This window comes from Cyprinodon tularosa, unplaced genomic scaffold, assembly GCF_016077235.1.
Source record: "Cyprinodon tularosa strain WSP-4 unplaced genomic scaffold, ASM1607723v1 ctg686, whole genome shotgun sequence".
Lineage (NCBI taxonomy): Eukaryota > Metazoa > Chordata > Actinopteri > Cyprinodontiformes > Cyprinodontidae > Cyprinodon > Cyprinodon tularosa.
The window spans coordinates 340,647-352,181 of record NW_024039436.1 but is presented as its reverse complement, the minus strand read 5'-3'; the positions used below and the strand labels follow the sequence as shown (position 1 = coordinate 352,181).

Below are 11,535 nucleotides of genomic sequence, written 5' to 3'. Positions count from 1 at the left end.
GTCTAGACTTTTCTTTCAATTTTGGTTTTATAAAAAACGTGAGCTTTTCTTTATTGATCGTAAATTAAACAGAAAAAACCTGGAAATAATGTGGGCTTTTATTTTGAAACATCACTGATGAATAATCAGAAGTATTCTGAGCCTTTAAAACTCTATTTCCATGTAAGGTTAATACATTAATTATGTTTTTCGCTAAAATGCCATCAGAACGCTGTTAATATTAAGTGTGTCTCAGCCCCCCCCCCTTCAGTGTCCACCATATTGGATCAGTCCATTTGCTGCACATGTTCAGAAAGGTCCAAACAGACAGCAGCAAACCATTTGAAAACAAACCATGCAAAGAGCAGTGTTGCCAACTTAGCGCTTTAGTCGCTATATTTAGCCACTTTTCAGACCCCTCTAGCACTTTGATTTCTAAAAAGCTCCTAGCGCCAAATCTAGAGACTTTTTTCTGCTACTGGAGACTTTGGAGACAACATCTAAAAGCAGCGAACTCTGCTCTCCAGAGCGAGTAGATTGGTAACCCCGCCTCCTGCTCTCCTCTATCTTGTCTGCTGTCATGATTCATGCAGCTATTATTTCATCCAAATGAAAAATGGAGAACAGATAAGCAGATCATGGCTTGTCTACAGTGAAAAGAAGGACTGGGTTATTTACTTTTTGGAAACACAGGAAGGAGCAATCAGCTAAGTGAGCTTAGTGCTTGGAAAAAATCTTTCATTCCTTTAGAGACAGCATGAAAAGTCAGCTGAGTACAAAACATAGAGAGGAAAACAAGAAGAAAAGGGACAAGAAGAGAGGGACACAACCTAGAACAGATAATGGATGTCTATTCTATTAACATTTCTGCAGCGCCACCTACTGGATTCACTTTAACAGTACTTTTATAGTTTTATTAAACTTTCAGAGATCAGAGGGCCAGTTAACCAGTGGGAACACTCCCAGTCTACCCAGTTTAACCAGTCCACAAAAAGACAAAGGATTGCTGACTGAGACCCATCAGAACACCACCTGCATCCCAATCACTGCAGTGCAGAGAAATGGCGCCCCCCTGTGGAGGAAAGAGGACATGAAGCATATAAAACAAAAACATCTTTTCATCTGGTTGGCTGGACTTTTTTATTCAGTAATCTTTGGGCTAAAATATCAGAGTATATTTACTTCAGTACTTTACTTAAGTATGAAGGACCAGCTCTACCGTATTTAAAAATAAACAGAAATAAATAAAAGCTCAATAAATGAATAAGCATACAATCAATTGCACCCAAAATACATTAAACAAGTAAATATAGGTAGAAATAAATTATACAGTGAGACATAAATGTATCTATCTCTTAATTATCTTCTTTATTTATGCACCTTTGTAATAATGACCTTATTTACTTATTTTCTGTTGTAATCTTCAACTTTATTAATTACTTATTTTTTTAAGTATTTATGTGCATGGTATATTATTTTGTCTGTTTTATTCTTCCTTTGTATTTTTTTTACCCTATTTATTTCTCCAATGCTGTTTATTTCTGCCTCATTATGCAAATGAGGAAGGGCCGTGTCTCAGGAGTTCAACTTAAATACTTTAAAAAATAAGTAATTAATAAATAAAGTTGAGTATTATAAGAACAATAAATAAATATGGTAATTGTTACAAAGGTGAATAAATAACGAAGCTAATTAAAAGAGATATATACATGTTTGCCTTACTGTATAATTTCATTTCTACCTACATACTTTCCCTCCATTTCCAGGAAGCTGATGGTTCCTTTTGGTTCAGCTTAGCTTTTTATTCCCCTGCTGCCGTTTTTCTCTCATGGCGGATAGCAGCCTTTATGACTCAATCTGGACGCCACTAAATTACAGGTTTTATGACGTTCCACAAATGAGACAAACTCAGAGCAGATATTATTAGTAGTTTCTAAATTTATTAAGACGTTGTCAGTGTTTGGTTTAGGTTTTAAGGATCCAAACGCAGAGGCGGGGGGCAGAATGGAGAGATTTAATGGAGTACTAACAGGCAACAGATGCAAGAATACAAAAATACAACATAAAAAGTACAATAAAAAAAAAAGAGAATCAAGTAAAAACAAGCTTGAAGAGCCTGGAAAAGACGAGGAACCAGGACTGAGAAATTGCAGTGGAAGACAATATATGGGAGACTGAACAAAGACTGGATTAATGAGCCGATTGGGAGCAGGTGTGAATGGAAGCATCTAGAAGGGAGCCAAGAGAAAAAGGAGACCAACACAAGAGGGCAACAAAGAAAAAACTAAGAACTTAAATATATCCAGAAAAAAAACACAAACTAGAAAACAAAAACCTGGATCAAAGTGAAACTGAAAACTCAAAAGAAAACTTAAACAGAACTAAGACCATGACGGTAGGAAGAGATCTAGAATCAGAGTTCTAGATTCTTTGTGGTAATAAATTCAACCTTAAACCTTTATTCCATAGAGAAAGTGAGAAGAGAATCCAGACTCTCCTCTTTTCTTTTGGCTTTTTTTTATTTTTTATTAAGAAATAATCTGTCCTTATTTTGAGGAATTTTTATGTTAAACTTCTTTTCAGGTGGTGTAGAATCTATAGCAGGTTGATCTACGCATCAATACATCAGGTGGTTTCTGAAAGTTACAGGTTCTTTAAAATTACTCTGAACATTAAACCCAAATATCCTCATAAAAGAAGATTTTATTTGTACTTTTGAATACTGAAATAATTTTTTTGAATACTTGATTATTTTTAAAAGTTTGTACTTCAATATTTGAGTAAATGTTTGACCAAGAAAATGTTACTTGTAGTTGTAGATTTGACTATGAGTATCAGTACTTTTTACTTAAGTACTACAGTAGAGTACTTGGCCCAGCGCTGTATAACGCTGATGCCACAGAAGCATCATGTTAATCCGTAAAGTCATCAGTCTGAGTGAAAACCTCCTGATTTCTGAGCTGCAGCAGAACATTTCTAACCGCACAGTTTAACATATTTATATACGTATGCCAGGCAAGACGCCATTAAATATGATCAGACGTGTCAAAAGTAATGTATAAATCATGCTGTTTATAAACACTTTTATAGAAGTTAGAGGATCAATGTCAACTTTTTACTCCAGTAAAAGTATAAAAAATAACATTTTAAAACTATTTCAAGTATAAAAGTAAAAGTAATGCAGGAAAAGATGGCCAGAAGCTTTACTGCGCTACCCTATTAAAGGTATACTATGCAACCGGTGTTGATTTTCCAGCGAGGCTCCCCCCAGAGGGCGAAAGTAAAAGTGCACTGTCGTAAATTAGCTCAGCTGTTCTCCTGGTTTCTCCGTCAAGCCAGGCGCGAGCTTAGCAGACAGGCGAACGCAACGAATCACCATGTCTACTGCGGTAAGTGACTATTTTGTTCCAATTTTCGTTTCTTTTTAATTTAGCATGTTAACTAACTATGATAATTGCACAAATATCGCCACTGCGCTAGCAACCAGTATGCCATTCACTGGGGGCGTGTTGCAGTTCTCGCCGTAAAGCAAGACCGACTCTCGCGATGCACGACAGTTCTGAGCCTGTGGGTGCGGGCCGAGGGCTCCTGCTATTGCAAGTACGGTATTTCCCCCACAGACCACCAGTGCGGCAGAGAAAACCTTTGTTCCACCTGAAATGACTCATTTAATCATCCAAAACGTTATGGAACACATTAATTAACTGAAAAATGTTGCATAGTATGCCTTTAAATGAACAATTTTCTACAATTCCTTAGACTTCATGTTTTTAGTTTTATAACTAATGGTAACAGGGTCACATTTAACCAACAGGTTGGGGCAGCACCGAGTCCGACCACTAAGAAATTAATTAACAAATTATTTTGAGGTTTTTTAATTATTTTTTTTAATACCAATAGGCCATAATGAAAATGAGCTTAAATGAAAGCCCTAAGGGCAGAGGTCCAATAGCACCACCTGGTGGCCTGCTAATTAACGCCACCTGAACTAGTCAGGTCGTGTTGAGAGGCAGCAGGTCACAGAGCAGCCAGGCTGGCTGGTCCTGCATGATTCCCTTCCTATGTCATTCCAAAAAAAGGATAAAAATCAATGAATTTATTGGAGTCTCCAATTAATTCATCCGTTTCTATTTGCATGTTTTCTAAACTAAAACCAGGCTTTGTTGGGCTGCTGGATAAAACCTGGAACTAAACGCTATTTCTGACATTTTGGAATAGAAAAGGTTTCCTGGATGGAAGAGAAACGTCTTCAAACTTGGAAACAAAGTCCAGAGGATTGATTTTAATTTTCTTTTTTTGGAACAAGATCCCAGTACATTTCAAACCAAACAAGACCCTTTTAGAAAATCTGTTGTCTGTTGCTCAAATCTATGATCAGTCAAAGATGGAACAGATTTTATCTTAAATATGAAACTCCAGATAAATCATCTGGAAGCATTTAAGCAACTAATGTAACAAAATGCAAAGATTTTCACGTCAAACTTTATAAAATGTGTTCTTTCCTGTAATAATATCTGTTGTTTGATACCAGAAGCTGGGAGGAAAAGAGCAATGCTGCCCCTGGTGGTGGAGGGCAAAAATTAGTAGTAAACTGGCCCACAGTTACAGTCAGATAAACTATTGAAGCAGTTTAAACCAACTAGAGCTGTGTGGAAACTGATGGAACAAAATAAAAGCTTCACTTTTAACTAAAATAATATCAATCCTCCAGATCTGCATGGTGGAGGATTAGTGATGCTGAGGGCTTTCACCGTTTTTATCATGTGATCCCTGAGGGCCAAAATGTAAAATGTTTTTCATTTAACATTTTGGGCCAGGAATTCATAAATATGAATCTCCTTTAAAACAGATAAATGTACTAAATTTATTCTAATTAAATTACCTAGTTCACGAGTTAAACATTAGATGTGCAATAAATTATAAACTGCGAAATGAAATAATGAAATGTCATTAAGAGACACATTTATTTAAAAATCTATAAATTTTCCGTCATGCTTTATCGCAAGCGGGGTGGCGAGGGTGAGAGGCGGGGTCCACCCTGACAGCCAGTCTGTCGCCCCGGCAACCATTCAAACACACACTCAAGGAGAATTTAGAGAAACCAATTAACCTAACAGTCATGTTTTTGGACTGTGGGAGGAAGCTAGAGTACCTGGAGAGAACCCATGCATGCACAGGGAGAACATGCAAACTCCATACAGAAAAACCCAGGGCCAGGAATCGAACCCGGAACCTTCTGGCTGCAAGGCAGCAGTGCTACCGTCTGCACCTCTGAACTGTAATATGAGAATAATTAGGAGGCAGTGATTGCCTAGATGTTAGAGAAGTGCACCTGTGAAGGTTGCAAGTATCCGGTTTGATCTCCGCAGCCTCCACTCTGGGTACCTGAGCAAGACCCTTAACCCCACACTGCTCACTGGGCGCCGCACAGAGGCAGCCCACTGCTCCCCATGGAGACGGGTTAAATGCAGAGAGTGAGTTTCTCTAATGTGAGATCAATAAAGTTCAATTATTTATATTATATTTAATAAAGTGACGGTACAGAGAACTGAGCCGTCACTGGTTCCTTCACCAGGATGGTTCCAACAGATCTGGTTCTGTAGAGCTAAATCCTCCTCAGCCTTCAAACCAAATTATTTCATCCACATTTCTTTCTAATTTCCTCTAATCTCCTGTGGAACCAACTACCAGTTTTAGTCCGTGAGGCAGACACCCTGTCTACTTTTAAGGCTAGGCTTAAAACTTTCATTTTTGATAAAGCTTATAGTTAGGGTGGCTCAGGTTATCCTGAGCTATCTCTATAGTTATGCTGCTATAGGCTTAGACTGCTGGAGGACATAGGGACCCCTTTTTCATCATTCTGCTTCATTCTATCTCTATTCTCCCACTCTGCAGAATCTGTTAGTTCAATCTCTAACGTTCTGCTCTCTCTGCTTTTTCTCATAGTAGCTTCATCTGGTCTGTTCCTGTTTGGCTGTGACTCCATCCTGGAGAGAAATATCAGCTGTGCTGCTGCCATCAACACCTTTGTTTCTAGATGTTGGAGATCGGCCTGTTTTCCAGTGTAGTCCTGTTTCTCTGACTGTGACTAACTGGATGTGCTCCCTTCATCCTCTGACATGGGAGCTGGCTCGGAGCTCGTCTGCCTGGCTGTGTGTTTCCTGGACGGGGCCGCCTGTGGAGCTGGTTGACAGTTGCCTTTTGTATCTATGCTTCTTTTTCTATGTCTGCTTCTGTCTCCTTGAACCCCAGTGGGCCTCAGCAGATGGCCGCTCACACTGAGCCTGGTTCTGCTGGAGGTTTCTTCCTGTTCAAAGGGAGTTTTTCCTCTCCACTGTCGCTACAAGCATGCTTAGTGTGAGGGATTGCTGAAGAGTCAATGAGTCGATGCAATCAGCTGGTTTTCCTTAGATAGAAAACTTTGAATCAATCTGACTGGATGATCTGGTGAACTGGAAAGTGACCTGAGATGACATGATGTGAATTGGAGCTATAGAAATAAACTGAATAGAATTAACTTCAACTCTTTTCCTTGTTGCAGACATTTTGCTCCCAGTAAAGTTCCTCGTCTCTCTTCCTCTCACGTTTGAAACCATTTCTAAGAATGAATTGTCTCTAATCTTAGTTTTCCGTCCCTATTTTAACTCGCAGGCCTGTTTACTCTGTTGATGACCTGCTGTTACATAATGGAGCTTCTACATGGACCATTTCACTTATTAGAGGTCAAAGGTCACCTGAAATCAAACATAAACAATTTGTAACCTAATCAGAGAAAAGGACATTTTTCTAAAAAAAAAATAAATAAATGTTATGTGGTTTTGTTTTTTTTCTCCTTTTAAGGAAATCACGGCTGAAAGCAGCATGATGTCACCGCGGCGATGGCCGTGATGTCACAAGTCTGTTTACCTCCTGCTGATTGACGCACCGGCGGCACGTGAGGCGCAGCGTTATGTAAGAGCAGCTTCTAGGAAAATAAATAATGACGTTTTTCTCTCATTCTGGGATTTATTTCTGCTTCAGAGGAAAAAAACTGAAATCCTCCAGAAAAAAAAAAAAAAGAAAGATGATTAATAGAATTACTATAATTGGTCATTATTACAGTTATTATCTTATTATTATTTCCATAATATTATAATCTCATCATTTAGACGATTATTATAGAAATAGAAATCCAGTTTTCTTTCCTTATTTTCTATAAATCCTTCGGCTGCATTTTCTAAACTCACAAACATTTCTCCTAGAATTTGAACATGTAATAATCAAACACGTTTAATTATTGATCCATATATTTATGTTATATGATTAATTTAGTGTTTATGTTGTTTAACTTATTTTATTATATCTCTACTTTTAGTCCATTAAACCCTCAATCTTTCCACTTCTTATTTATCACTTTAAGTCCATAAAGTGAGCAAATAGATTTATTTCTGTACATTTAAACAAATATAAACATTGACATGCGGCTACAAACATCTTGATTCGTACAGTTTTTACTCAGAGCTACAAGATCACAACCATTACAAAGATATCTGCACATGCATGAAAAGAGAACTATGGATCATCTTCCTCTTTCTGTTAAGCCTTTTTTATTCTGCTGACATCAAAAATCAACGTTAAAGTCAATAAAGATGCTTAAATAGATGCAACAGACGCATAAATTCCTCCTCCTTAAATGTTTATTATCACTGACATTATCCCTGCAGACCTACAGGACACAGAATCCATCTAAATATATAAAACAGAGCTGCAGGGCTATGGAGGGAAATTTGCACCATTATTTTTTGCAAAGAACACTTTTTGTAAATTGATATAAAAAAATAAAACTAAAAGTAAAACTTGGAAAAACTATTTTGAGCAAAAATTTTGTCTTTCAGATTGAGTTTTATTAATTTATATTTTTCAAATTTCATTTCATTTCACACTTTTTTATTTCTGTCTTCTGGCTTTTGTCTGGAACTAAGATTTCAATTGGTGAATTCATACAAGATGAAGTTGGGCAAAAAAACTTTAATGTAAAGTCTTGTTTTTCTAAAAAAAAAAAAAAAAGAATTAAACATGAAAAATAAAATGGCAAAATCTGAGAAAAAAAGCAAGCAAGCACCTTTGTTGGTAAAAAAAAAAAAAAAAAAAAAAAAAAAAAAAAAAAAAAAAAAAAAAAAAAAACATTTGTTAAAGTTTTCTTCCTGGATTTTTTATTTTTTTTTTTGTCAATTTATAAAACATGTTCATTTCTGCAACAATAATGGAACAAAATTCACTCCATACAATACACAGCTCAGTTAAGGCAAGTTTATTATTAATATCTTTTTTTTACCACAAATTTATTTTAGAGCATAATTCAGTACATGAATAATTCAAAGTGCTTTACATGAATTAGATGATAAAATAGAAGAAAAATAAAAGCAGAATAAAGGTAAAAAAATTGTAAAACAAAACAATTGGAGCTAAGAATGTTGCCTTCAAGATGTAAGATTAGGATTAAAGGATTAAATTGAGGATTAAATAGAAATGAAAGGTTCATTCCTGGATTACTTTTCTTTATTTTATTTCCAAAACTAAAACATGTTTAATGCTGCAACAATAATGAAACAAAATTCACTCCATACATTCCACAGCTCAGGTAAGGCAAGTTTGAAATAGAAAATAAAACAGAAGAAAAATAAAAGGAAAAAAATTTTGTAAAACAAATTGGAGAACAACCTTAAACAGGTAACAATGTTGCCTTCAGACACAAGATTAGGATTAAATAGAAAATAAACAATTATTGCATGTATTTCAGTGTTAATCTCAGTAAATGTGTTAATCTGGTGATTTGGGATCAGGAGGTTCTGGTTCTGTTCGGGCTTTTCTTCATCATCTTCATCATCATCTCTCTCCGCTTCGCACGCAAACAGGTGAAGGTTGATATTTGTGACGTCACCGGGGGGCGGGTGCAGGGGGACAACAGCTGCGGGACTTGCTGCACGCGCTCTGCTGTCACGCTGGAGGGGGGCGGGGGGTGTCTATAGAAGCCGCAGCGCTTCCCGCAGGACGCAGCGCTCCGATGTTCCGCTCAGCTCCACAGGAGAACGGTCTGCAGGAGGAGCAGGAGGAGGAGGAGGAGGATCTTGAGGATGCGGTGGACGCGTCCCACCTGGAGAAGTTCATGCGGGACCGGCGGAGGGCCCGCTCCCTGCCGGCCTACCCTGCCGCGCTGCTGGACTCGGACTCCGGCAGGAAGCGCGTAAAGTTCGCGGACTCCATGGGTCTGACTCTGGCCAGCGTCAAACACTTCAGCTCCCTGGAAGACCCGCAGATCCCCTCCAAAGTCCTGTCCCGCCACAAGAGCTTCCCTCCCCCGCAGCAGGAGCCGCTGAGCTTCCGGTCCAGCCTGGACCCGGACCGCCTGGAGGTCTGCTTCCCGGAGCTGCGGGACGCGGAGCGGCGGGTCCGCGAGCTGCGGGTCTGCCTGGAGAGGCTGCTCATCACGCAGTTCGACGTGCGGGGCCAGGTGCGCGTCCTGCCGGGCACCTCGGTGCGGGAGGTGGGGGTCAGGTACACCTTCAACAACTGGCTGTCCCACGTGGACGCGCAGGCGGTGCCGGCGGAGGAGTCCGGGTCAGAGGGGGTCCGGTTCGGCTTCAGCGTCTTAACCTCCCCCTTCATGGACCCCAGCACCGCGGTGCACTTCGCCGTCTTCCTGCGGAGCGACGAGGGCGAGTTCTGGGACAACAACCGGGGCCAGAACTACACGCTGCGGTACCGGAACCAGCGCGGCAGAACCGGCTCCCCACCCCCCCTCTGAGGAGCACCGGGAGAAAAAAGCTCCTCCTGCTTTCCATCCTAACATGGTTCCTCCACCATCTGGACCCACCTGCCCGTTCCCATGACAACCGAACCCAAGCACAGGTCCAGGTGGTTTCCATGACAACAGGATGCTGATGCCCGCTCAGCAGAACCACCGGATGGACTCCAGAATCCAGCTGGAACTTCCCGCCTTTGACTTTCAGGATGAAATCAGGAAATTCATGGGCGGTTCTAGACGGGGGCCCACGGGGGCCACTGCCCCTGTAGATCATGTCCTGGCCCCCGCTATGGCCCCTGTACTGAAGACATAATACTCAAACATATTGTAATGACAGACATGGTTACTGGATCTATTTCATTTTATTTCTTTAAAAATTCTGTTTTTCTGATTATTTAAAAACAATAAGGTGATAGCTTCAGTGCTATCGAGATACGATCCCAGTTTTAATCTGCTAAATGTTTTTTTTCAGCACAAAAAAATGCTGAATATATCAGTTTTTCTTGAATTCTAATTCAAATTTGATAGAAAACGGCCATTTTACTGAAATTAAGTCAAAAATATGTTAAATTACTAAATTCTAAATGTAAACTGACCTAAAAAGAAATAGAATTTTAATTAAACCTAAATGAATAAAAATTTCAGGTCATGCAGCTATATTAATATATTTGAATCACTTGCACTTGTTTTATATTTAATGCTTTTCTGTGCCCCAATAAAAACAAGCTGGCCCCCTGCTGGGCCCCCTCCTGGCCCCGAGCTACATTTGGTCTAGAACCGCCACTGAGGAAATTCATCAAAATCCACAAACGAAGCTTTATTTTCCAACAATAATCCTTTATTTCTATCATAATTCCTGGTTTCCTGAAGCCGATTTTTTTTTAAACGAACACAGGCGGTCGATGTTCCATGATGATTATTTTGATTTAAGATGATTTATCTTGTTTCCTGTGGATAAAAAACCAGGAGAGAATCTCGTCATTTTAACGCGACTGTTCGGGGATGAAGGAAAAACAGACGGTCACGATCATCAGGAGACTTTGGCTACGTTCCCACTGCACGCCTTGATGCTCAGTTCCGATTTTTTAGTGTTGCCGTTTACATATGCAACTTGTATGTGATCTACTGTGTAAACTGCAGTCATATAACGCAAGTGTCCCGCATGCGCAGTAGAGAACGCGATGACATCACAGGCCAGCGTGTTCTAGAACAAAAAAGATCTTGCGATCTTTCCAAACCATAAAAACTCAATCTTTTCAAATTGACAAACATAAATACCACTCTCCGCATCATTGGTTGTTGTTTTTCTTGCCGCTTCTTCATAGAAAGACCCAGAATAGCGACCTGTGTCGGGTATTAATGGCGTTCAGGTCGGATGAATGCGACCTGGCCGTTCAGGCAGAGATCGCATTTGAAAACATCAGATTCGTATACAGACTCCCGGCTGCAGTGTGAACGTAGCCTTTGATTGTTGGAAGATGGCGCTAAATCCAACATGGCTGCCCTGTTGGATGGAAACTAGCTAACTAAAATGAATTAAACGTTTCCTGTTTGGCGCCATCTGGTGGTGACGATGCGGCTGCGAGATTTTTAGTAGAATAACTGGCATGGCAACATTTCCCAGTTTGTAACTGGATCCGCATTAAATCCATGGTGACGCTCAGCTGCTAATGCTTTGGTTAATGTCGGATTTAGAGACCTCTAGTGGCTCAAGCTTGAAAATGCAGCCGATGGAGTTTTGATTATTTTGGTATCTGGTGCATCAGAGGAGT

The 11,535-nt window shown here is 39.6% G+C and overlaps 1 protein-coding gene across 1 annotated transcript; it reads left to right on the top strand.

Moving 5' to 3' along the window:
* The first annotated feature begins 9,007 nt into the window (after positions 1-9,007).
* ppp1r3g (protein phosphatase 1 regulatory subunit 3G) lies at positions 9,008-10,095 on the top strand. Its single transcript, XM_038267821.1, has one exon. It carries the CDS (start codon positions 9,023-9,025, stop codon positions 9,761-9,763), a length of 741 nt encoding a protein of 246 aa, XP_038123749.1. The 5' UTR covers positions 9,008-9,022; the 3' UTR covers positions 9,764-10,095.
* Positions 10,096-11,535: the final 1,440 nt, after the last annotated feature.